Raw genomic sequence first — 26,204 nt, 5'->3', positions numbered from 1 at the left:
TCTTTATTCCTAGTTTGCTGAGAGTTTTTATCATGATCCTCCTGCCTTAGCCTCCCAAGTAGCTAGGACTACAGGTGCATGCTGCAACATCTGGCTGATTTTTTTTTTTTTTTTTTTTTTTAGCAGTTGTTCTTGATAGTTCTTGCTATCATCATGTTGATGAAGAAGAAGATGAGCATGTAGACATTAGATGTAAGGAGAATTTTGAAATTTTTTTTTTCTTACTCCTCATGATTCTAAATTCCCTTCTTTGGTAGGTGGTGGACTTTGTAGCAGCAACACTGCAGAGAGCATGTGCAAGCTTGGCCCATCAGGCAAAGAGTACCGTGGAGTCACAGACACTGAGCATGTCCATGGGGCTGGTGGCCGTCATGCTAGGAGGAGCTGTCCAGGTGAGTTGTAGACATGAGCCAAACGTGAATGGAGGGAAAAGAGATGCAAAATACCTATTTCTTCTCTTCCATACCCTTGGGAGGAATAAGAATGGATATCGTACGTAGGATAATGAGAATTCTCTCTAAAATAGAGGACAAGAAAATTACACCATTTCCACTCTGTCAGCTGAATAGGCTTCACTGTCAAAAAGGCAGGGCCCTTTCCTACCTGATACAAATTTGATTTGGAAACATCTAACATGGTATTTTGTATCTGAGGCAAATATTAATACTAGATTCTCTGGCCTGATTCTCCCAAAGCGCAGCCCTTGTTTCTACTACTGTAGTCAGGGGGAAATCCTTAGTAACCTGCTGGTTGCTCAAGACCCATCTATTTGAACAGCTCCATTGCAGCAGAGGATCCATTGTTCAGCCCATATCACGTAGCATGTTAAAATTTGCTTCCAGACACTTTGAAGTGTACGTGTCTTTTACATACTTAATTTGTAATTTTTAAGTTTATTTCTTTAAACGGTATTTATTGCCTACTTGTTGCATGCCAGATACTGAGCTAAGGTGTGGAGATTACAGCAGTGTGCAAGGCAGACAGGGTCCCTACCTTTATGAAGCTTACAGTCCAGTAAGGGAGTGAGACACTAAATGTACTTAGAATTGAATGAAGTACCTCAAAGCGAAGTGAAGGTACCAAGAGAACATAGTATCTAACCTAGGCTGGGAAGATTTCCACTGAGAAAGTGTAAGGTTAAGCTAAGACTTGAAGGATTAATAGGAGTTTGAGTGTGCAGATGGAGGAAGCTCTCCCCATTAAAGAAAACATATGTTTCAGAGGCTCGGAAGCAGGAAAGTGTTAGGTATACTTGAGACTCTGATAGAAGGCTGGTATAGCTGTATTGTAGAGACCAAGGGGAAAAGTGGAGCCAGAAGGGAAAAAGATAGGCAAGGGCTAGGTCATGTGTGTGTATGACTTGTTAATTACATACCATGTTAGGAGACTGCAAGAGAGCAGAAAAGGCTTAGTGCAAGTATTATGAAATCCAACTTGAAATCAGCCTTCTCATAACCCTTAGCAATGGGTAGAGAACCCTCTGGGAATGGATTTTTGGGTTTGAGGAGTCAAATCTGATCTGATTCTTGATATATAAGAATATGCCTCTCTCTAGTTGTCCTTAAGAGGAAAAGGAATTTTATCTGAGCCTGTTGTTAATGTGAAGCCCATCTCTTGGTAGATTAATTTTATATTCCCCATGTAATTTTTAAAAAAAGTTTTTGGTTCAGTTTCTAGAGCCATATTAGAACTAGCAAGGAGGGGTTCACCAATGGAATAGTTTTTTTTTTTTTTAGAGATGAGGTCTTGCTGTGTTGCCCAGGCTGGCCTCAAACTCTTGGCCTCAAGGGATCCTCCCACCTTGGCCTCCCACAGTGCCAAGATTATATAGGCATGAGCCACCACACCTGGCCACCAACTGAATAGTTTTTCTTAATATGTATTGCTATTGGATTTAGTTGGCTAGATTGATTTTTGTTTTTCTGGTTGAGTATTAATTTGAATAACCTTTGTTTCCATTAGTTTAGAGTGCATTTTTTATTTTTATTTTTTTGGTTCTCTTTACTTAACACTTATCATTTCACACCAAATCTCAAATGGAAAATAGATTACAGAAATCTCCATCCCCCTTTCTAGAAACCTGCTGTTGGGGGGCCAGCTGTGTACATTAGTCGTGTTCTAAGAGAGACTCACCTGACTGATGTAAACGTGGATCCCCTGCCTGTCCTTGCTTTTCTGTGAGCCATCCTGACTCACTGATTACACCCTGGATTCCTCTGACTTTGCAGTTAGTTAAGTGAACTTAAACACGTCACCCCCTATACTTTTGCCCTAGATCTAGTAATTTTTTTTTCCTGTTTGATTCATGGATTTATTATATGAGTGGCTTCTGTAATGCTGGTTTTTTTGTCTTTGTAATAAAAAAGAAAGTCATGATTCTGAATTTTGTTTTCAGTTGATCATTGCCAGGGTAAGGTCTTTGCTTTAGTCTAGAATATTATACTGTACCTAACCCCTATCAGGACTTGTCGTTTTGGCTAATGAAACAGAATCTAACAGCATCTGAACATTTTTTTCCTTTTCTTTGTAATTTATGTAATTAAGACAATTATTATAACATTGTGTCTGGGAAGAGGAGTTAATTTGGAAAAAGTGCAGGTTTAAGACTGCTCCCAAGGCAACTGTAATTCCAAACTCATTTTCTAAATTTCAGGGCTGGTCATCAGTAAAATATTATGTTAGTAACTTTTTCCTGTCCCCTCAAGAAGCAATGTCTGCATGATGCTGCAAGGTCCACTGGGTCGTCTAAAGAGCAGTCCCCAACTGTTTTGGCACCAAGGGCCAGTTTCATGGAAGACAATTTTTCCATGGGACTGTGGGGGGTTGGGTGGGGTGGGGATGGTTTCAGGATGATTCAAGTGCATTTTTGTGCACTTTATTATTATTACATTGTAATAAATAAATAATTATACAACTCACCGTAATGCAGAATCAGTGGGAGCCCTGAGGTTGTTTTCCTGCAACTAGATGGTCCCATCTGGGGGTGATGGGAAACATAAGTGTGTTGCTTACGTCCAGTCTACTCTGTAATCTCATTTTGGTTGTTGTCACTGCAGAAAACCCTGCTTCACAAAGATAGGATGTTGGAAATGGAAGCAGGATTTTCAGTGCTTTTGTGGCAATCTCAGGATATTCTGCCTTGACTTTAATCCAGAATGTACGGAGATTTGAAGTTGTTTCAAACATACTTTTAAGGCCACCATCATTTGTCATCTCAAGCAGTTGATCCTCTTCTAGCACAGACAAAGTCGATTCACCTGGCTTATTGACAAATGGGTTGCAGATCCATTCCTTCCAGTTCAGGGGTCTTGTGTGGTTGGGAAGTAATGCTCAAACTCTTTTGAAAGCTGAGATAGGTGATCATGCACCAGCTGGGAGAAAGAAGGCCCTGACTCAGTCTCTTTCAAAGTCTCTGCTAATGTTCGAAACATGTCAAAAATCCCAATGTTCACTCATCACCCCAATAATTCCAATTTGGCTTTGAATGCAGCCACTTTATCTGGCGACTTGAACACAATTTCATTCTCCCCTGAAGTGACAGATTGAATTCATCACACAAATAAGCAAGTTTTGCAACCCATTCTGTGTCGGTGAAATGTGTTGCCAGTGGTGACTATTTTTCTAAAAGAAATAATCTGAAGCAGCTCTCATAACTCAAAAACTCTGGCCAGTGATCTTACCTTTAGAAAGCTATCTCCCGTGTATAAGAGACGTGTGCTCTGCGACCATCTCCTCACAGAGCTGCATGAACAGACATGCATTATGGGCATGTACTTTAATGTGTTTGATAATTTTAATCACATCCTGCAAAACGTTGTATAGTTCAGGTGACGTTTTTCAGCTAGCCAGCATTTCTGTATGTTTGACATGGTGTGTAGACTCACATTCAGAAGTGACTTCCTTGACCCGAGCAGTGAAACCAGAAGGCCATCCAGTCATGGCAGCTGCTCTGTCCATGCATATACCAACATAAAATGACCAATTCAGTTTTCCTGATATATAATCATTCGAAGACTTGAATAGTTCTGCAGCTGTGGTGTTGGTTGGCAACAAAAGTGCACATAATATATCCTCATACACATCCTCCTGAAAAATATATCGTACAACAACAAGCATTGTTGCCTTGTTGTCAATGTTGGTAGACTCATCAACCTGGATTTCATATCACGGTGACTCATTAATCCTCTCTAACAATTGTGCCTCAGTATCTTCTGCTATTTCATCAATTCGTCTAGTTATGGTGCTAACCAAAAGAGGAACACGTGCCACCTTTTGAACTGCAGCCTCTCCTAAAAGTTCATGGCAAGTGTCCTTAGCAGCAGGCAGGATCAGCTCTTCACCAACAGGAAAGGGCTTCTTAGCTTTGGCAATGCGTTAGCCACTAGGAATGATGCTCTCAGTGCAGACACATTTGATGAAGTGGTGGCCTTCAGTAATTGCTTCTGTTAGTGTTCACGTTTTTTTTTCTTTCAAAAAGTTCCAAAGGCTTGTCTTTTAATGCAGAGTGCTTGGTCTGCATGTGGCAAAGCAGTTTGATGATTTCATGGCTTTGTTGGCTAGTTGGTCGCCACATGGCATACAAAGCGGGCTTGGAGAATGTGAATCACCTGTTGCAATGAATCTGTAATTTAAGTAGGACTCTTGGTATTTTCTTTAAATGCAGCTTTCATTTTATTGGCAGTCTTAGAGTCTTGTGCTGTCTCATCATTGGGTCTTTCCTCCTTTTCAAAGAAGCTCTCCAGTGACATTTGCTTTTTACTCATTTCTGCTTGGGTTAGCTTGTGGGCTGACCAAAACTGTGACTGAGACAATGCACAGTGTGGAAAGAGGCGCAGATGGAAGTGGTAAATAAAATAATCGGTGGGCCACACATGGACTAAAGTTAAGTGTCAGATTCTGACTGAAAGCTGCCACTGGATGCAGCTGTACAATTGAAGCTGTACAACTCACTTGCCACTATAGAACCTGCCACCAGTCACCTTGTAGTGACTACAAGAAAGGCTTTGAAAAGTTCAGAAACACTGCCCTCATCCATAGTGAGCAATGCTCAGCTCCGGCGGGTACACCCAAGGGAGTGCTATAAATGTTAGTCATGTGTGGCGAGGGGAAGAGGAAAGCCACACTTCTTGTTTCCACAGGCTTTTGCTTGCTTATCCACTAGGCGATCTAGACTTTTCTCAGAATTTCCCTAAGGTGGCGGGAAGGTTCAATCACTTATATATAGGTGATTAAACTGGCTAAAAAAAGCCCTCATATGGAAAGTACAGTGCCTCTAATTTTACTTTTTAAGAATGACCTTATGACCTTTCAGTTAACTAACGACCCCTCTAATTCTTTTTTGCCTTTCTTTTTTTTTTTTTTGGAGACAGAGTCTTGATCTGTCACCCTAGGTAGTTATCTTAGCTCACTGCAACCTCAAACTCAAACTCCTGGGCTCAAGCGATCCTCCCACCTCAGGCTCCCGAGTAGCTGGGACTACAGGCTTGTAGTCACTACAGGCTTATGCTACTATTAGTTTTTCTATTTTTAGTAAAGACGGGGTGTCGCTCTTGCTCAGGCTGGTCTTGAACTCCTGAGCTCGGGTGATCTTCCCACCTTGGCCTTCCAGAGTGCTAGGATTACAGATGTGAACTGCCATGCTCAGCCTCTTTTTGCTTTTAAGATTAAACCATCTATTTCTGGAATTGTGTTCATTTGTACACATTATTAAAGATTTTCAGAGCTTTATATAATTTCTATATATATATATATATTCTTCATATAATTTCTACAGAGTGATTTCTGTTGACACCGGTGGCCTGTGAAAAAGGTTTTCATCTCTTTTAAATCATTAGAAGCATTTGATCCTAATGCTTCCAAAGATCCAGAATCCTCCAGGACCACCAGAAGACAACTATGGCATCAATGGCAGGCATCAATACTAAAGGATGAATTTTAGGCAAAGATTTAACCATTATATTTCAAAATATAACTTTTATGATAATTTATTATTTTTCCATTTTATTTTTTCCTATGATCTTAGGCTTTACTCTAGGTTTCACACAACTTCTTTTTTAGGTACATTCTAGGACTTGAGACTAGGGAGGAGCTAAGTACATTGCTATTATAGGTACAAAGATTGATTTATTTCTTTGAGACCTCTCTAGTGTTCTTTTTTGTTTTCTGAGACAGAGTCTCACTCTGTTGCCCTGGCTAGAGTGAGTGCCGTGGCATCAGCCTACCTCACAGCAACCTCAAACTCCTGGGCTCAAGCGATCCTACTGCCTCAGCCTCCCGAGTAGCTGGGACTACAGGCATGTGCCACCATGCCCGGCTAATTTTTTCTATGTATTTTTAGTTGTCCAATTAATTTCTTTCTAATTTTTAGTAGAGACGGGGTCTTGCTCTTGCTCAGGCTGGTTTCGAACTCCTGAGCTCAAACAATCCGCCCGCCTCGGCCTCCCAGAGAGCTAGGATTACAGGCGTGAGCCACCGCGCCCGGCCACAATGTCCTTTTCATAGGGAAAACAAAAGTGTTCCCAGAAGCTCCCCAACAGATTTCCCTGTATATTCATTGGTCAAAACAGGGTCACCTGACCACTCTTACCTGCAAGGAAGGCTAGTACAGTGAGCACCCAGCTTTCCAGTGGGAGATGGCAAAGGAGAGGGGAAATGAATTAGCCAATCAAGGTGGGCAGGTGTTAGTCCCATTTTATTACAGGTGAGGCCTTTGAGGCTCAGGGTAGTAGGGCTGGGACTTGAGTCCAAATCTGAGATCCAGAGCCCAATGCTTGCCTCTATCATACCACATTGTTTGAGAGTGTCTTAGAATTAACTCATTCAATAAATACACACCACGTGCCTTTTTGCCCTCATGGACCTTACCTTATACTGGCTGTGATTAATTTGATGAATTCATCTTATTTTTTTAAAAGATCCACATTTCCGTATCTTCTTTCTTTTTTTTTTTTTTTTTACAGATAGGCCCAGGCTGTAGTGCAGTGACACTATCATAGCTCTATCATAGCCAACAAATAGTTGGCACCTCTAGTCTTAGATTTCCCTTATTATTTTCATAGTGGGAAATCTATAGGTTTATCAAGGTGAAAGAATGTATAACTTTAATTGCCTAATAAACTGTTTGATTCAGAATCCACCTACCTGCTCACGATGATGAGAGAAGCTGCTCATTGAATAAGGTGACTCTCAAAATGACTAAGGAGTTTGAAAACAGGGAGAAAAGATTTTTTTAACAGGCTTTATTTTTTAGAAGAGTTTTACGTTCACAACAAAATTGAGCAGAAAGTACAGAGGGTTCTCATGTACCCACTGTCCCCACACGTGCACGGCCTCCCCCACTGTCAATATCCCACACCAGGATGGTGCATCTGTTATAATCAATGAACCAACATTGACACATCATTATCACCCACAGTCCACAGTTACATTAGAAGTCGGTCTACATTCTAGGAGTTTGGACAAATGTATAATGACATGTATCCACCATTATAGTGGATAAGAAAATCGTCTGTGTCCTGCCTATTCATCCCTCCCTTCCCCCAACCCCTAGCAACCACTGATCTTTTTACTGTCTCCATAGTTTCGCCTTTTCCAAAATGTCACATAGTTGGAATCGTACAGTAAGTAGCCTTTTCAGACTGGCTTCTTTTGCTTAGTAATATGCATTTAAAGTTCCTCCATGTCTTTTCATGGCTTGATAGCTCATTTGTTGTTAGTGTTGAATAATATTCTGTTGTCTGGATGTACCACAGTCTACTTATCCATTCACCTACTAAAGGACATCTTGATTACTGCCAAGTTTTGGCAACCATGACTAGAGCTGCTATAAACAACCATATGCAGGTTTTTGTGTGGACATAAGTTTTCAAATCCTTTGGGTAAATACCAAGAGGCACAATTGCTGGATCATATGGTAAGAGCGCATTTAGTTTTTGTAAGAAACTGCCAAACTGGCTGCCAAAGTGGCTGTACCATTTTGCATTCTTAGCAGCAATCAGTGAGAGTTCCTGTTGCCTCACTAGCATTTGGTGCGGTCAGTGTTTGGGATTTTGGCCATTCTGACAGGTGTATAGTGGTATCTCATTGTTGCTTTAATTTGCAGTTCCCTGATGACATATGACATTGGGTGTGTCTTCGGATGCTTGTTTTCCATCTGTGTATCTTCTTGAGTGAAGTTCAGGTCTTTCGCCCATTTTTTAATTGGGTTGTTCATTTTCTGATTGTTGAGTTTTAAGAGTTCTTAAACAATCCTTTTTCAGATACGTTTTTCATAAATATTTTCTCCCATTCTGTGGCTTGTCTTCTCATTCCCTTGACAGTGTCTTTTGCAGAACACAAGTTTTTAATTATACTGAAGTTCAGCTTATCAATTATTTCTTTCATAGATCATGCCTTTGATGTAGTATTTAAAAAGTCATCACCATACCCAAGGCCATCCAGACTTTCTGCTATGTTAACTCGTAGGAGTTTTATAGTTTTGTATCTTACAGTTAGGTCTGTGATCCATTTTGAGTTAGTGTTTGTGAAAGGTGTAAGGTCTGTGTCGAGATTCATTTTTGTGTGTGTGGATGCTAGTTGTTCCAGTACCATTTGTTGAAAAGACTGTCTTTTTTCTGTTAGAATGCCTTTGCTCCTTTGTCAAAGTTCAGTTGACTGTATTTGTGTGGGTCTATTTCTGGGCTTTCGGTCCTGTTCCATTGATCTATTCGTCTTGGTAGTTTTTTTAGAAGAAATTGTTACATATAATAGAAATGAAAAATAGGCCAAATAGACTGTAGATAGAAGCAGATACTCTCATTTCAGATGCTTAAAAAGAAAAAAATCCACGATACAACAGAGGCAGAGAATAAAGTTTAGCATAATGATGACACTAGTAAAACTGTTCTAAAATGTCTTTTTCTGTGCCACATAGATTCCAGCAAAAATTGACTCTTTTCTTAGATAACATATACCTTTCCTCTGTACATACATACTCTCTTCTTCTTTTAAGATGTAGTAACATCAGAATGTCAGTCACTTTACACATGAAGATAAACTAACAGAGCTAGAAATTCTACCTTATCTTGATTTCGCATTAGTTTCTAAATGTGTAAAAAAACCATCTGGGGGCCAGGCGTGGTGGCTGACACCTGTAATGCTAGCACTCTGGGAGGCCGAGGTGGGTGGATCACTGAAGGTCAGGAGTTTGAGATCAGCCTGAGCAAGAGTGAGACCCCATCTCTCCTAAAAATAGAAAGAAATTATCTGGACAACTAAAAATATATAGAGAGAAAAAATTAGCCGGGCATGGTGGCGCATGCCTGTAGTCCCACGTGCTTGGGAGGCTGAGGCAGAAGGATTGCTTGAGCCTAGGAGTTTGAGGTTGCTGTGAGCTAGGCTGACGCCACGGCACTCTAGCCTGGGCAAAAGAGTGAGACTCTGTCTCAAAAAAAAAAAAAAAAAACCATCTGGGTGTGTGGTGAAATTCTACAGGTACAAACCTGACATACACCTCAAATTTGCATTTACTTGGAAGACAGTGGTGAGGATGATGAACAATAGTAAATCTTTAGATTTAGAGTAAAACGAGAACGTTATATAGGTTCTGTGAAAATGGTTAATTGGTTAATTGATAGGTTGGTTGGATAATGAAGTGAGTGAATCATTAAGTAGTAAATACCCTGCCTTGTTCTAAAAAGGATTTAAGACCCCTGAGGTTTTCAAATTTTCAGGGCCTAATGAAGCCTCATGTGACAATTTCTCTAGTATTTTCAAACAGAAAAATATTACTGTTGATTCTTACTTGTCATTAACTACACACGCACCTTTCTTAGTAAGGCATATGACATTATTCAGACAAAGCTTCTGTAGAGAATAAAATCTTGCCTAATTTTAACCCCCACTTTCTTAGAGAAATCCCCTTCTGCCACTTGTCATCATGATCCTTTCCAGATCTATGATGCTTGGACACTGACTGGCCACGTTAGGTCATGTAATTAAGAACCCCTTTATTCTTTCAAGTGAGATTGTGTAGGGTATTGAGTAAGAATATGGGCTGGGCTTTGATCCTGATTTCTTGAGTCCACATCTTACTATCTTCCAGTTTGTGAACTTGGGCATATTACTTAACTGGTCTGTGCCTCAATTTCCCCATGTTTAAAATGTAGTTAATAATAATAGGCCGGGCCTGGTGGCTCATGCCTGTAATCCTAGCTCTCTGGAGGCCGAGGCGGGTGGATTGTTTGAGCTCAGGAGTTCGAAACCAGCCTGAGCAAGGGTGAGACCCCGTCTCTACTAAAAATAGAAAGAAATTAATTGGACAACTAAAAATACATAGGAAAAATTAGCCGGGCATGGTGGCGCATGCCTGTAGTCCCAGCTACTCGGGAGGCTGAGGCAGAAGGATTGCTTGAGCCCAGGAGTTTGAGGTTGCTGTGAGCTAGGATGACGCCACAGCACTCTAGCCCAGGCAACACAGTGAGACTCTGTCTCAAAAAAAAAAAAAAAAAAAATGTAGTTAATAATAGTAATCAGGCCAGACACAGTGGCTCACACCTGTAATCCTAGCGCTCTGGGAGGCTAAGGCGGAGGATTGCTTGAGCTCAGGAGTTCAAGACCAGCCTGAGCAAGAGTGAGAACCCTATCTCTACTAAAAATAGAAAAAATTAGCTGAGTAACTAAAAATAGAAAAAAAAGTTAGCCAGGTGTGGTGGCACACACCTGTAGTCACAGCTACTTGGAAGGCTGAGGCAGGAGGATTGTTGAGCCCAGGAGTTAGCGGTTGCTGTGAGCCAGGCTGACAGCACTGTAGCCTGGGCAACAGAGTGAGACTCTGTCCCCCCCCCAAAAAAAGTAATCATATCATAGGAATATGAATGTGTATATATGTGTGCTTTAACTTAGAAAGGAGCCTGTACATGGTAAGTGTTCAATAAATGTTAGCTGTAATTATTCAATAAATAGTTATTGAGTGCAAGACCCAGGCAATATGCTGATTACACCATGAACAAGATTTGATCTGTGCCCCCTTTTTCGCAGAATATGTTTCCTGGTGCTTAGGCCATATTAACATTTGCTATATTCATTTGAGTTTGGCATTTTTTATTTCATTTTATAGTTGAAAGCAAGTGATTTTGCTGTCCTGAAGCAGTTGCTGCCTCTGTTGGAAAAGGTATCCAACACATACCCTGACCCTGTCATCCAGGAACTGGCTGTGGATCTCCGTATCACCATCTCCACCCACGGAGCCTTTGCCACTGAGGCTGTCAGCATGGCCGCCCACAGTACCCTGAACAAGAAAGATCCAGAAAGGAAAATAGAAGAGCAGCAGCAAACCAGTCATGAAAGCTACACTGATGTAGCTCAGAGCCACCTCAAACAACAGCAAAGCCATGAGAAATCCTCCCAAACAGGCCTGCAGTCGAGTGCTCCATTCATTCCTAAGGGGGTCAGTGAGGCCAGCACTGCGACAAACCAGAAACCTGCGAGCATAACCACAGAGCAGCTCCAAGAGGTTCTTTTGTCAGCTTATGATCCTCAGATTCCAACACGGGCTGCTGCCCTGCGGACTCTTTCCCGCTGGATAGAACAGAGAGAAGCAAAAGCCCTCGAGATGCAAGAGAAGCTTCTCAAGGTAAGTAGAACGCACTATAAAGACACATGGGCTCGGAGAGGGGCAGCTGTCGGGAGCCATTAATTCAACTCAAATATTTTTGGAGCCTTGGCTATGTGTCAAGCACCATCCTTGACCGTCCTTTAGAAACTTACAATTGTTCTGAGGAGGTAACACTTAGACACAGGAAAGATTAGATGACCACATGAGACTACTCAGTTGATATGAACAAACTGCCAAAATTTTCACATGCAAGAAATGCTGTGGACAGTCAAGAAAAAGAGAGACTTGAAACCTTCTGGAAGATGTAGATCTTAACATGACCTCAACAGATGAGTAAGATGAAAGAAAGGTGGGGGCGGGGTGGGACAGTGTGAGCAAATTCCCAGAGATGGGAGAGTGCCTTTTGTGGTAAATAAGTCCATTTTCAGCAGTGTGACCTTGCCCAGGTAAGCCACCTGGGCTTTCTCTGGGTCCCTTTTGAGAGGGGCATTGGGCAGAACTGGGTCTCCTCCCCCTCTCCCTTCCTCATAGTGAAAAAGCTGTTCTTTAAATTATAGAATTATGGGGGAATATATTAATATATGCTTAGTCGGAGATCTCTTCCCTTTTGTGGAAATTGTCCTGACCTCAGTATGGGTTAGAGATTAAGAGCAGAGGGAGGCCGGGCACAGTGGCTCACACCTGTAATCCCAGCACTTTGCGAGGCCACAGAGGGAGGATCATCTGGAGCCTGGAGTTAGAGATCAGCCTGGGCAACATAGTAAGACACCATTTCTAAAAAAAAAAAAAAAAATTAGCCTGGCTTGGTTGCACATACCTGTAGTCCCAGCCACTCATCAAGAGGCTGAGTTAGGAGGATCATTTAAGCCCAGGAATTTGAGGCTGCAATAAGCTATGATTGCAACACTGCACTCCAGCCTGGGCAAGAGAGTGAAATCTTATCTTTAAAAAAGAAAGAAAGAAAGAGCAAAGGTTCTAGAGACTACTACCTGGGATCACATCCCAGATCAGTTCCTTGGACAAGTCACTTCAACTTTCTGAGCCTCAATTATGATGATGATGGTGATGATAACAACCTCTTCTATATGCCTTAGCCATTAGACTAAGAATTACAATTCTGATCAAAATCATTTATTTTTAATCACTAAAGTATTAGAACCAATTGTATAATAATAACTGCTATTTATTGAGCCAGGCCATATACCTTATAGATATCATCTCTAATCCTCACAACAAGTGCAATATTGGTATTACCCCCATTTTATAGATGAGAAAACTGAGACACAGAGATGCACCAAGGATTTGCTGTCATTAAAATATTGCTGAAAACCTCAAATATATATCTTCTTTGAGTAATTATTAAAAATATCCTTTGATACACCTATTTAGAAAGTGAATGCTATGAACATCTTTAGAATTTTCTTCAACTTCATTTAATCTTTATCTGCCATATATAATTGGTCACCAAGTCTTGGCAATTATTTTTTCCAAGAAGTCTTTCAGATGTATCTCATCGTCTTTATTCCCATGGCCACTACCCTGGATTAAGCTTCCCTTACTCCATACGTGATCTCCACACCTTTCAATCTGGCCATCTTCCTAAGTGGACTAATTTTAGCTTCTCCCTGACATACTTAAGATGTAGAGACCAGCAGTGTCAAGTTGATACCAAGAATCGCTGTGCCAGCAAAAGGCATGGCATTATATATGGCTCAGACACCACTTCTTCCCCTAGACACCAAGCAGGAGGAACATGGGCACAGTGCCACTGTCTTTCTTGGCTCTTGCGTTGGGGCCTAAGCCTAACATGTCACTGTACTATCTTCTCGATAAGCACTAGATAACCCACTGCTGTTGACACTCCCTGGTGGGTTACTAAATTGTGAGAGATATTGAGAGTAATTTGTTACTAATGTCCATTGAAGTGCTGAAATATTCAAGGTTTCAAACAATAAATTAGAACAGATTCAAAGTTATCTCAGTAACGACATCTCTGTCTCACTTGCATTTCCATATGCTTTGTGAGTGCAAGAAAAAAGGATCCGATTGCAGCAAATGTGCCATCGTTTGCACATAACCCCAAGCCTTGCCTCTTGTGTGTTATCACACCCTGTAGCTTTCATGCCATATGTGGGAATGTTGTTCACCTTGGCTGTAGTGGAAAATTGTTGAGAATTGTTCTTCCATTGGTTTCCATAACTACTGCTGGTATATACTTGACTACTTCAAAAATATAGGTATCTCCCTTAATTCCTACCCTTTTTTTTTAACTATTATAAAACTGGGACTTTAAGCATATATACCATTTTCCCCATAAGACTCTAAGTCAGACTGGCTTTTAGCTAAGACAAACAAGAAGAAAAGCATTTTACTCTTTGAGGCTTCTGATAAGAGGGTCTCTTAAGTCTTCCTTGCTCTTTGTGAATCTTATCATTGCTGTATTTTGTCATTCCAGATATTCTTGGAGAACTTGGAACATGAAGATACTTTTGTATATCTGTCTGCAATTCAGGGTAAGTTAGTCCTGGTAAAGGACTTTGAGTCTGTGGACCAAAGATTATATCATGTTTGCACAAAATCTCTATAGTCATAGAGCCACAACACTGCTGGTCAGTTTATCCATCTCTCTGCCTCCTAGTTAAGACACTTTAAGTCGTAATAATAATATTCCTGGAGGGTTCCCAAACGGTCCTTATAGAGTTTCAGTGTCTCATCATGATGAGGAAGTTTTTATTAATGTTTACTTACCATTCTGTAGATCAAATTCCATTTCTTCTAATTCAAGGAGGTAAAGAATAGCTGACATATGAGCTCTTATTACATTAACCTTCTGTGTTACTTGACTTCTGTCTGTTTGCACCTTTGCTCTCACTTTAAGCTAAAAGAATCTCAGGGTATTTAATAATATTTTTTCATCAAAAATTTTTTTGCATTAATTTTATTTCTCTTTTTACAATTCTTTGTTGTTCTCCACATCTCGATTAATTTGTGGATTCCAAATCTAGAGAGGGTGCAGAGAATTAGGTGCCCTCCCCAGACGTGGTGAGAAGTCAGAATTAACTCAGTTTCCCTTGGCTCTGTCAGTGTGGTGTAGTCGCTAAGAGCTGGGGTTCTGGAGGCAGACCACGTGGGTGCACCGCCCCACTCCCCCGGTTCTCAGCTATATGGACTTTGGCAAATTACTTAATCCCTGTGGGCTTTAATTTCTTATCTCTGAAAAGGGGACGAAATGGGAATGTAAAATGGTATAGGCACTTTGGTAAACAGTCTGGAAGTTCCTCAAAAAGATAAATGTAGAGTTACCACTTGGCCCAACAATTCTACTCCTAGGTATATACTCAAGAGAAATGAAAACATATGTCTACACAAAAGCTTGTGTGTGAATGTTCACAGCAGCATTATTCACAGTAGCCCAAAAGGTAGAAACAACCCATACATCCATCAGTTGATGAGGGGATAAACAAAATGTGGTATATGTACAATGGAATATTATTCAGCTTTAAAAATTAAGTACTGATACATGCTACAACATGGATGAATCTTGGAAACATTATATTAAGTGAAAGACACTGGTCACAAAATACCACATTTTGTATAATTCCATTTATATGAAATATCTAGAATAGGCAAAATTATAGAGACAGAAAGTAAATTAGTGATTGCCTAGGGCTGTAAGGGGGTAATTGTTGGGGGTGATAGCTAAAGGGTATGGAATTTCTTTTTGGGGTGATGAAAATGCTCTGAAATTGATTGTGATGGTTATACAAGTCTGTGAGTCTGCTAGGAACCATTGAGTTGTATACTTTAAGTGGGTGAATTGTATGACATATGAATTATACCTGAATAAAACTGTTACTAAAAAAAAATCATGCAATTTAATAAAAAGGGGGAGGGCTGGCTGGGTGTGGTGGCTCACGCCTGTAATCCTAGCACTCTGGGAGGCCGAGGTGGGTGGATTGTTTGAACTCAGGACTTCGAAACCAACCTGAGCAAGAGCGAGACCCCGTCTCTACTAAAAATAGAAAGAAATGAATTGGCCAACTAAAAATATATAGAAAAAATTAGCTGGGCATGGTGGTGCATGCCTGTAGTCCCAGCTACTTGGGAGTCTGAGGCAGTAGGATCGCTTGAGCCCAGGAATTTGAGGTTGCTGTGAGCTAGGCTGACGCCACGGCACTCACTCTAGCCCGGGCAAAAGAGTGTTTCAAAAAAAAAAGAAGGGAGAGGGCTGAAACTGTCAGAGCCCAAGGAGATAGGATGACTAAAAGTAACGTGGTAGATGGGATCGAACAGAAGAAGGACATTTGGATCCAGGAAATCCAAATAAATTATGGCCTTTGCTTGATAATAAAGTATCAATATTAGTTCAGTAATTGTGACAAATATACCATACGAATTAAAATGTACATAATAGGGGCAACTGGGTGTGGAGTACAGGCAGCCCCCAAGTTTCAGGTGACCCAACTATGGCATTCTGTGCTTACAAACAGGTTCCCAAGGCTCCCCAGAAGGATGATTTGTGATTAAATAATTAAATTAATAATTTGGGAACAAGTTTCTTCCACGCATGTAAACAAAGCTGCATGGAGTAAGTGGTTCGTTGGCGCAGTATCTTTGTGCTAGCGGCTAGTCCCATAGATAGATAGAGGAGCAGCCGATAGAAACACTAGAACGTGAAGAATCAGAAGATCCAGAGCCAAGAAAGTTTATGACAAAGGAACTAGCTGAAGCCTTTTGTCTCACTGAAGCAGGATTTGCTAAGCTCGAGGAGCAAGATTCTAACACTGAGCAGTTTATAAAGGTTTACCGTGCAGTTAGTGAGAACATCAGCTGCTACAAGGCCATTTATGATGAAAAAAAGAAAAAGGCTGTGCAAACAACCCTAGGTACCTTTTTCAAGAGACTGACTTGAGTGGTCAGCTCCCCTCCTCCAGCGACGGAATCAAACCCTGATCCCCTAGCTCCCACTCCAGCCTCTCCAGTACCATCTCCATCATCATCTTCTCATTAATGTTAGCCCACCTCATTGCCTCAAAAATGCCCCTTCCAGTAAGCAAGACATTGATGCAACATTAGGTGAGTGTTAACCTTTAATATTCACTTTTGAAATTTCTCTTACTCCTATCTAAACATTTTTTTTTTTGGTGAGATAGGGTCTTGCTGTGTTGTCTGAGCTAGAGTGTAGTGGTATCTTCATAGCTCACTGCAACCTCAAACTCCTGGCCTCAAGCGATCCTCCTGTCTCAGCTTCCCGAGTAGCTGGGACTACAGGCACACTCCACCACATCCAGCTAATTTTTCTATTTTTTGTGGAGACAGGGTCTCACTCTTGCCCAGACTGGTCTTGAATTCCTGGCCTCAAGCAATCATCCTGCCTCAGCCTCCCAAAGTGCTAGGATTACAGGCATGAGCCACCGCACCTGGTCTAAACTTTTTGTATGAGTTTAAGTTCTGTTTGCTTGAATTGAAAGAAAGAGCACAATAGTTTCTGTAACTTATTATTACAGTACAGGAGTATTATTATTATAATATTATACTCTATTATTATTACCACATATGAGCCATTATAGTATTATTATTATTATTGTTATTACCATATATGCACTCTTCATCAGGGATCTGAGTTCCTTACAGATCCGACCTAAAGACATTCTTAGGAACGTATGTCATCTGTAACCTGGGGACTGCCTGTATATGGAAACTCTCTGTATTATCTTCTCAAAAATTCTGTAATCTAAGACTATTCTATGATAACAAGTTTATTTATAAAAGGGGGGAGCTAATATTAGGATTAAATGAGCTAATACCTTGAAAGTGCTTAGCACATAGTGATCAATGTTCATTATGTTAGCGACTATTATTTTAGTGTTATCATCATCATAATCGTCACTATTTCTTGTACTGTTAGATTACTAGGCAACAATGTGGTGATCTGTGTAACGTCTCAAATCTAAAGCTTGAGTAGGCCAATTCTATCATTTAGTCATTGCTATTTAACAAACTACCCCAGCACTCAGTGATGTAAAACACCAATCATTTATTATTGCTCACGTGTCTATAGACCAGTGAGGTTCTTGGCTGGGCTTGGTTAGGCAGCTCTGCTTTTCCCTATGGGTTAGCAGGCCAGGTGCAGTGGTTCTGCTGCATGTGGGCCTGGTCCTCCCTGGACCAGCGGCATATCAGGGCATGTCTCCTCATGGTGATGGCAGAAGTGTCAGAGAGAAGCATAAACTAGAGGCTTCTGCAATCCTAAGCTTGGAGCAGGCATCTGTCACTTCTGCCTTATTCTGTTAGCTACAGCAAGTCATGTGGCCCGACCCAAAAGTCTAAGGGGCAGAGAAATATAGTCTATTGCTTCAGTGGGACAAACTGCCAAGTCATCATAGCAAAGAGCATGGCTGTAGGGAGGGGTAAAGAATTGACACCGGTAATGCAGTTCTTCACACTGATGTGTTCTGTTTACCTTCCAAAGGCCAGGTTCTCAGTGGGCACAGAGGCCTGCGCAGTTCTTACTGGCTAGTTCTTTCTGGGTACAATTTGGGTATGCTCTATACAGACTTAGTATTTGTAGCTTAAGAGAGCAGGCAGAGAGGAAAACATACAGTGATGAAGTCCTGGGCCTTGGGATTCTTTCTTTATTTAACAAGAATCTATTGTATACCGACTGTATACAAAACACTTTAGCTTAACTGTTGTGGTTAGGTTAAAAAGCAAAAAGAGAATTCTTCAAAGGAGACAAAATGACCACCCAAAAGAGGTAAAAGGACAAGCAGGTAAGAGCAGAATCCCTAAAAGTAGAGGGTTTCAAGAGAGAAAGTAATTACCTGCAGCCAAAAGGTCAAAGAGGTCAGGAACTGAGATAGGCCTGGGGATTCAGTAGGACCCAGGAGGCCACATGGCCATGAGTGATACTCAGATAACATCAATGAAGCAAGAACCTCCTATGCCTATAATTAGTAAGTCTCAGAAAATAAGTCATCCTGCACTTTTCCCAAGAAACTAGAATACTATCAAGGAGATGTTTCTCATTGATTTTTTTTTAGGACTGCGTTTTTGGGAAGTGTTGGCATGTCATCCTCATTTGGCAACATTGCTGTTTGGAGTAAGCATCTTAGCTGATTAACCCATTGAGCTCATTAGCCTCTGGGGTCTGCTATAAAATCGCAACTGTTGGTGTTGTGTTTGTTTTTAGTAATTTTAATTGGTGTGCAAATCAGTTAGTAGCTAATTTGGCAATGAAGAACATGGGAAGTAGAGGTATAATTTCTGTTCTTAGCTCCCCCAGATAGACAAGTTTGAACTAATTGATGTTTTTGGTGTTTATAACATGTACTTAAAAGCCAAGGCCTTAGGTGAATTTCCCATTAAGAAAGAAAAGAAATGCATTTTCCCACCTGCATCACCAATGTAGTTTGCCCAGTCCCAAAGCACTCCAGGAACAAAGCCATTGTGGACTCCCGGTCAGACAAGACCAGCCGCTTGTCCTGCAGTACAAGGGATGCCTGGTTGTGGTTTGAGTAGCATTTAGTTGTGGGGACTGTGTGTGTTTAAAGTTTTCCTTTTCTAGGCTGACTAAATGGCTCCGTATGAAAGTTGCAGTACATTTTTTGCTCAATTAATTGATATTTTGGATTTCTTTTATAAATTTTTACCAACTCTCTCTGCAATCTAGGCAGAGACTAGAGGGGAATTAAATAAACTCATCCATTCAACAGATATTTATTGATGCCTCACTTAGGAATTTCTGATGTATATATTATCTATTTATCACAACAATCTAAGAAGTAAATGCCCTATGAATTAAATGTTAATTTTGTGAAAAACTGTGTATCTCTGTTTCTTCCTACTGAGAATGTGGTGATTGATTTAGCTGTTCTAGCAGGTGCTCCCAGGTACTTAGTAGCAACTTCTTCAGTTAGAGGATTAGATACAAAGTTATTGAGTTCCAGTTACCATACAGAGTTTACAGATAGAGGACTTGGTCTTAAACAGGCCAAGATTAAGTGGCTCCCCTTTTTTTAACTCCTTGTATATTCTTTTTTCATTGTTTTTATGATTATTATACAAGTAATGCATTCTTATTGTTTTTTTAAAAATTTCAGTGACAAGTTTATAAGGTAAAAGGTGGAAGTCCTTCTCTTTTCCAAAATGGGAATTAAAATATGTCCTTGAGAGTCCCATAATGTATATTATATGTTTGGGGTATTTTTCACATTTCAATTTTCAAATAGATGTTCAGTAATAAATGTGATACATAAATGCTATTCTTTAATAAGATAATATAGCCAGATTTTTTAATCTGTCGTGTGTCCTCTCAGTCACTTTCAGCTATTTAAAGGATATTTTGAAAGCAACAGTTGCATTTGGGGGATCCAAATGATCCCTCTGAGTCAAAAGGATCTTTGGATAAGACTACCAGGCTCGTTAAAAAAATAAAAACAAAAAAAAAACCCCACTTGGGCTCTGAGCCAAGCCTGGGAGGTGAAAGTATGCCAGTGTGTGTAGAGTGAAGAGAATCTAGACATCTTGACATGCCCAAACAGATCACATTAGCTCTTCCACTCTCTTCCTTTCAGAAAAGAGTTTTCATTTCTGGCAAAAAAGCCAAGGGAGGGAAGGCAAAAGGCCCGGAAAGGGGAAGGTAGATACAAGATGAAATTGTTTTTACAGTTTCAAACTGAGCAGGACTACAAGTCTTAACTTGTCAGGGACTGAACTCTATCTCATTCTCAGATTTCTACCTCAAAGAAAGTTGAGAAACCATTAACTGAAAATAATTCTGTCTCTTGAAGGATCATCTAATTGCATCTGGCATCGAAATTTGGAATGCAGTCCTGTGAAATTCATCGTCTCCATTTATGTCCTGGAAATAGGAAGATTTCTTTTATGTCCTGACCTGGTTTCTGTACTACGTAATTAACAAATGAGCAGTTAGTGAATGTATCTCATATGTGCTATCTCAGTAAATTCTTGACATAGTTCTGAGAAGTAGACATTATCCCTATTTTTTAAACATCTTATTCGATATATAATTTACATACCTAAAATCTACCCAATTAAAATGTGCAAGTCAATGGTTGCTAGTATATTTAAAGAGTTGTGCAACCATCACCACTATCTAATTTTGGAACATTTTTATCATCTCATACCCATTATCAGTCACTTCCCATTCCTTATTCCCCCAGCCCTTGGCAAACACTGATCTATTTTTTATCTCTATGGATTTGCCTATTTTACACATTTCATATAAATGGAATCATATAATATATCTGGTCTCTTCTGTCTGGCTCCTTTCATGGTAACATAGTGTCTTTGAGGTTTATTTGTGTTGTAGCATGGGTTGGTGCTTCTTTCCTTTTTATGACAGAATAATATTCCATTGTATTGCTTAATGTTTTGTTTATCCATTCATCAGTTGATGGACAGTTGAGTTATTTCCACTTCTTGGCTATTGTAAATAATATTGCTATGAACATTTGGTACAAGTTTTGTGTGGACACATTTTCATTTGTTCTGGGTATACACCTAGGAGAGGAATTACTGGGTCATTTAGTAAATCTATGTTTATCCTTTTGAGGAACTGTCAGACTATTTTCCAAAGCGTCTATACCATTTTACATTCCTACCAACATATGAGAGTTCCAGTTTCTCCACATCCTTGCTAATACTTGTTATTGTCTGTCTTTTTTTATTATAGCTGTCAAAGTCAAATGAAATACAAAGGCAAATCTCTAAATTTAAAAGGTTTTAACTGGGAAGCAAGAATTGCAGTTGGGGGTGTACAGACAGAATGGGTGGCCTTTGGTATATCTGAAGAACAAATAAAAGGTTGGCGGTGTTATGAAAAGAAGAAATGTTGTATATTGTTTAGAAAGAAAGTTCATTGGCACTAGTAAAGTTTTGGAGATCTGGCAAACTCTGGTGAGTGCCAGCAGTGGGTAAAACTAGTTTTAGGGTCACAGCAGGTAGTTTCAGTACACATTTCCCCACTTTGAGTAAGATCTTTTTGAAAGTATTGCCAGTTAAGGATTTTGAACTTAGGCTTAACTGTCCCTCTCTGCTGGGATGGACCTGTCCCAGTTGTCTCTGTCCCACATCATGGAGAAAGTATGGGGGCCCGTGTCAGGGACCCAGATCTCATTTGAGTAACAAAGAGGCCAGAAGGGAAAATTTTCTCAGGGTAGGTTCATCTGGAGTCTATTATCAAGTTCTCTCTTGTAAGTTCTATAGGCATTAGCAATCATCTTGAAGTGTTGGGCTGACATTATATTTTGGGAGAGCTGGCTTTATAAAGATTAGATAGGCAATAAGAAGAAAGCTTAAAAATTATAATATTAAAAAATTGACAACAAGATAATAAATTTAGTTTGTACAATGGTTTTGAACTAAGACCCCAAGCCTAAGGGCAACAAACTAAGCAAATTAAAAGCCCATGGGGGAAACTGGTGAGACCTGTTGTAGCAAGCCATTGAGTAGCATTGTATGATGGGGTTGAATGAAAGCAGAGAATGCCAGCTTTGTACGAGGGACCACCAGTACAATTTGAACAAAAAGTTGTGTCTAAGTTGTCCACTAGATGGACTAAAAGGATTTTTAGGTCAAGTTTTGTCAAGTTATTTATAGCAGATATTGGTTATGAAATTTTTATTATAGCATTATCTTTCATTATCAAATGAAAAAAGTACCATTAAGAGGGGTAAGAGTCTCATTATGATATGGGGTCTTATTTTGACAAAATAAGCTGTTTGCAGCATGGAAAACTGTCAACTTTTCTTCCTGGTTTGTAGTGTGAATGTCTCTGCTTATGGTATCAGGTAGTTTGGTGAACTTTCTGAGTGGCCCATACATCGGGCATAAGACTTGTTTTTTAAAATTTATCTAGTTTTAACTTACAGGGCTTTAGAAACAGTAGTTCCTATTTTAGTAATTTTATAGAATAAAATTGGATTGTGGGAATTTAGAAGAATTTAGGACTTAGTCTAGTCTATAGGCAGATAACAAGAACTCAAAACAAAATGTACGGTTATAATCTAATAAAAGTATATTATAGCTTTTTTTTTAGAAACATAACTTTTTTTTTTACGTTGATCATATAGGAATATTAAATTTAAAAACCTCTTGAGAGTAGGAAGCCAGACCAAGGCAGACTTTAGGTTTTATTTATAGTCTTAAAGTTTCTGGGCCTGCCAGGAAGTAACAGTTTTTATTTACTCACTGTAAGGCTGGGAACCCTTGAAGTCAGGCATTTTATGTGTATTTTTAAATATGACATTTTAGTCAAAGCCTTGGTAATATAACCAATATTTTTAATTGCATTTTGCTATAAAGAGAGAGCAGAATTTTATTGGACTTATGTAAATAACCATATTGTCATAAGCATATTTAGAAATAGTGTTTGAATTTCAGAGGTATTAAGTAAGGAGAAAAAACCCAAATGTTTTTGTCTTTGTTTACTAAGGTACACTTTATCAAATTGTTGGAAATTATAGATTGCTTAAAAGAGAAATTTTTTTTTAATTCTGGGAGACAAAACATTTGAGTAAAGGACGAACAATGTTTTAAATAAAAGTTATTAAAACATTATCTTTATTAGTTAATCTCATGTAATTAACTTTTTATGAATTTGATTGTAAATATTTTTAGAGAAGAATTTAAAATAGTAACTGTGTGGCTGGCTTGGTGTGGTGGCTGACACCTGTAATCCCAGCACTTTGGGAGGCCAAGGTGGAAGTATTACTTGAGGCCAAGAATTCGAGACCAGCCCACGCAACATAACGACACTCTGTCTCTACAAAAAATTTTTTTAAAAAAATTAGCTGGGTGTGGTGGCACACACTTACAGTCCTGGCTACTCGGAAGGTTGAGGTGGGAGGATTGCTTGAGCCTCGAAGTTCAAGGCTGCAGTGGGCTATGATTGGCTCCAGTGTGGGTGACAAAGCCACCCACTCTAGCATGGGTGACAGAGCCAGACACTGTCTCTCTGTCTCTAAAAAATAAAATAAAACAATAACTATGGATGACAAAAACTTAGAATAGCCATGGTTAAAAAATTGAGAAAAGTTTATAACTGACAAAGAAATTTAGTTATTTTTATTATATGTAGCATTTTAAAGTAACCACTAGAATTTTGACTGATAACAGATTTTTATGAATTTTTGTAATTTTTGAAACATTTCTATCAACAACATATCTATAAATGTAACTAAAAGAAGAGCTAGTATCACTTAATGTTTGACAATGTTTTTTATATAATTTTCCAAAGAAATCTAATCATTTAACATTTTTCTAAGATGAAAGATATATCTTTTGAGGCTTTTTGGGGAACCAACTGGAAAATCTCAGAGTTAATTTTAGGTCAAAAAGACTTGGTTTGATTTTGGGGAAAAGTTCATCAAAGATGTTAAAAGGCTCAAAACACTTGATCAGGCCGGGCACGGTGGCTCACGCCTGTAATCCTAGCTCTCTGGGAGGCCGAGGCGGGCGGATTGTTTGAGCTCGGGAGTTCGAAACCAGCCTGAGCAAGAGCGAGACCCCGTCTCTACTAAAAATAGAAAGAAATTAATTGGACAACTAAAAATATATAGAAAAAATTAGCTGGGCATGGTGGTGCATGCCTGTAGTCCCAGCTGCTTGGGAGGCTGAGGCAGGAGGATCATTTGAGCCCAGGAGTTTGAGGCTGCTGTGAGCGAGGATGACGCCATGGCACTCTAGCCTGGGCAACACAGTGAGACTCTGTCTCAAAAAAAAAAAAAAAACAAAACAAAACACTTGATCAAAATAGAATTACAGGTCAGTGTCCAATAATAGTTATTTGTTTAACCAGAGTGACAATCAAAAGACTTTAAAAGGAATATAGATAGTTACATATATGTAAAAACCTTAACCCTTTTAAAGCTCAGTTTTTTTAAGTAATCAAAAAACCTAATAGAGGCAATGCAGAAAATTGTCTTGATAAAAATATAAAACGTTTTTTGTTACAGGAAGCACATTTAAATAACCTGGAAGTTGAGCTTGATGAAGAGGTTACTTGAATTTAATCAGACACAGGAAGAATGTGTCTAAGGTTATGAGTGTAACAATTTACATACATCAAAGAAAGCTAAGAGTACAGAATCAAATTGTATTGGAGGAAAACATTGGTTTTTTAGACCTTTAAGATAAACATTCTGGTGTCAGGCCGTAAGAGCAGAGTTAGAACCACAGAAAAAATTCGCCGGAGCTAATGACAAAGTTGAAGGAGAGAGTTACTATCTCAGGCCTTTTTATGGGTAGAAGAAGCTGAAGGCAGTGATGTATGATCTGAAAATCACATGTAGTGAGATACAGAAAAAATTGAACCTCTGAGATATGTATCTGAGAAATTTTGAAAGGAAAACTTTACCTCAAGAAACGAAATTACTATTTTCAATGAAGAGGACAGCATTTTTAACCCGAAACTAGGGAATTAAATTAATTTCAGGAAGAAATGGCAGAAACAGAAACTCTCTGTAGTTTAGAAGGTAGCTGTTAAGGAAACAGATTTTAGAATTAAAAATTAAAACTTCTTGTAATCTTATTAAGAACAGATTAATGTTTTAAGAAAACCTTGTTTTAAATACAAAGGGCCAGACTCTGGTCCTATATCAGTGTACCCCTGACACTAATATTTAATTTTTAGAAAAACACATAAACAATTTTTAAAAATCTCAGCCAGTCTAATCACACATAAAACTTTTTTTACAAAGCCCATTTTTTATAAATCTTTTGGACTGGTTTAGATGTTTTATCACTTTTTAAAACCCACAGTCTCTTTTTTTTTTTTTTATTTCAGCATATTATGGGGTACAGATGTTTAGGTTACGTGCGTTGCTCTTGGTTCCCCCCCCCCCCCAAGTCCGTGTTTCAAATATGTCCATCCTTCGGTAGTTAAAACCCACAGTCTTAATCTTAAAATTTTTTTAAAATTAATTTTATAGCCTATTAGTTATCAAGTGATTACAAGTTAAATACATGGATATTTTATTGCTAACTGAGAAGATACAGCTGTTTTTATTAAATTAATGTCAAATTAATCTTATTTATCAAAGAATTGCATAAATAAAGATTATTTTGGTATAGACTGGGTTTGTAGCTTTATGACATAAAAACATCTAGCAGAGGCAAATATAAAACTGACCAATAAACCAGGTAAAAATGTATATTGACAATTTTGATGACATTTTTAATTTTTATTTTATTTTATTTTATTTTAATTTATTTTTAGAGACAGGGTCTCACTCTGTCATGCAGGCTGGAGTGCCAGTGGCAAATTATAGCACAGTGTAACCTTAAAGTCCTGGACTCAAGGGATCCTCCTGCCTCAGCTTCCTGAGTAGCTGTGACTACAGGCACTTGCCACCAGGCCTAGCTAATTTTTTAAATTTTTTTTAGAGACAGGGCCTCACTGTGTTACCCAGGCTGGTCTCCAACTCCTCAAGCAGTCCTCCCATTTTGGCCTCCCAAAGTGTTGGGATTATAGGCATGAGCCACTGTGTCCGACCTTAATTTTATTTTATTAACAATTTTAAAACCAATTAATTTATTCAAAATTTATTTAAGTCACGTGAACTAAAAAAAAATGGAGGTTAATTAT

The 26,204-nt window shown here is 39.2% G+C and overlaps 1 protein-coding gene across 1 annotated transcript in view; it reads left to right on the top strand.

Moving 5' to 3' along the window:
* The window catches only part of TANGO6 (transport and golgi organization 6 homolog (Drosophila)), a 185,331-nt gene that overhangs the window by 54,883 nt on the left and 104,244 nt on the right, over window positions 1-26,204 (top strand). The window contains exons 13-15 of the mRNA XM_012660470.1: window positions 258-392; window positions 11,096-11,611; window positions 14,049-14,106. Coding sequence (XP_012515924.1) covers window positions 258-392; window positions 11,096-11,611; window positions 14,049-14,106 — 709 coding nt within the window. The remainder of the gene's footprint in view (window positions 1-257; window positions 393-11,095; window positions 11,612-14,048; window positions 14,107-26,204) is intronic.

Source organism: Propithecus coquereli, unplaced genomic scaffold, assembly GCF_000956105.1.
Source record: "Propithecus coquereli isolate 6110/MARCELLA unplaced genomic scaffold, Pcoq_1.0 Scaffold67, whole genome shotgun sequence".
Lineage (NCBI taxonomy): Eukaryota > Metazoa > Chordata > Mammalia > Primates > Indriidae > Propithecus > Propithecus coquereli.
The sequence above is the reverse complement of the archived record's forward strand: the minus strand, read 5'-3'. Positions and strand labels throughout refer to the sequence as shown.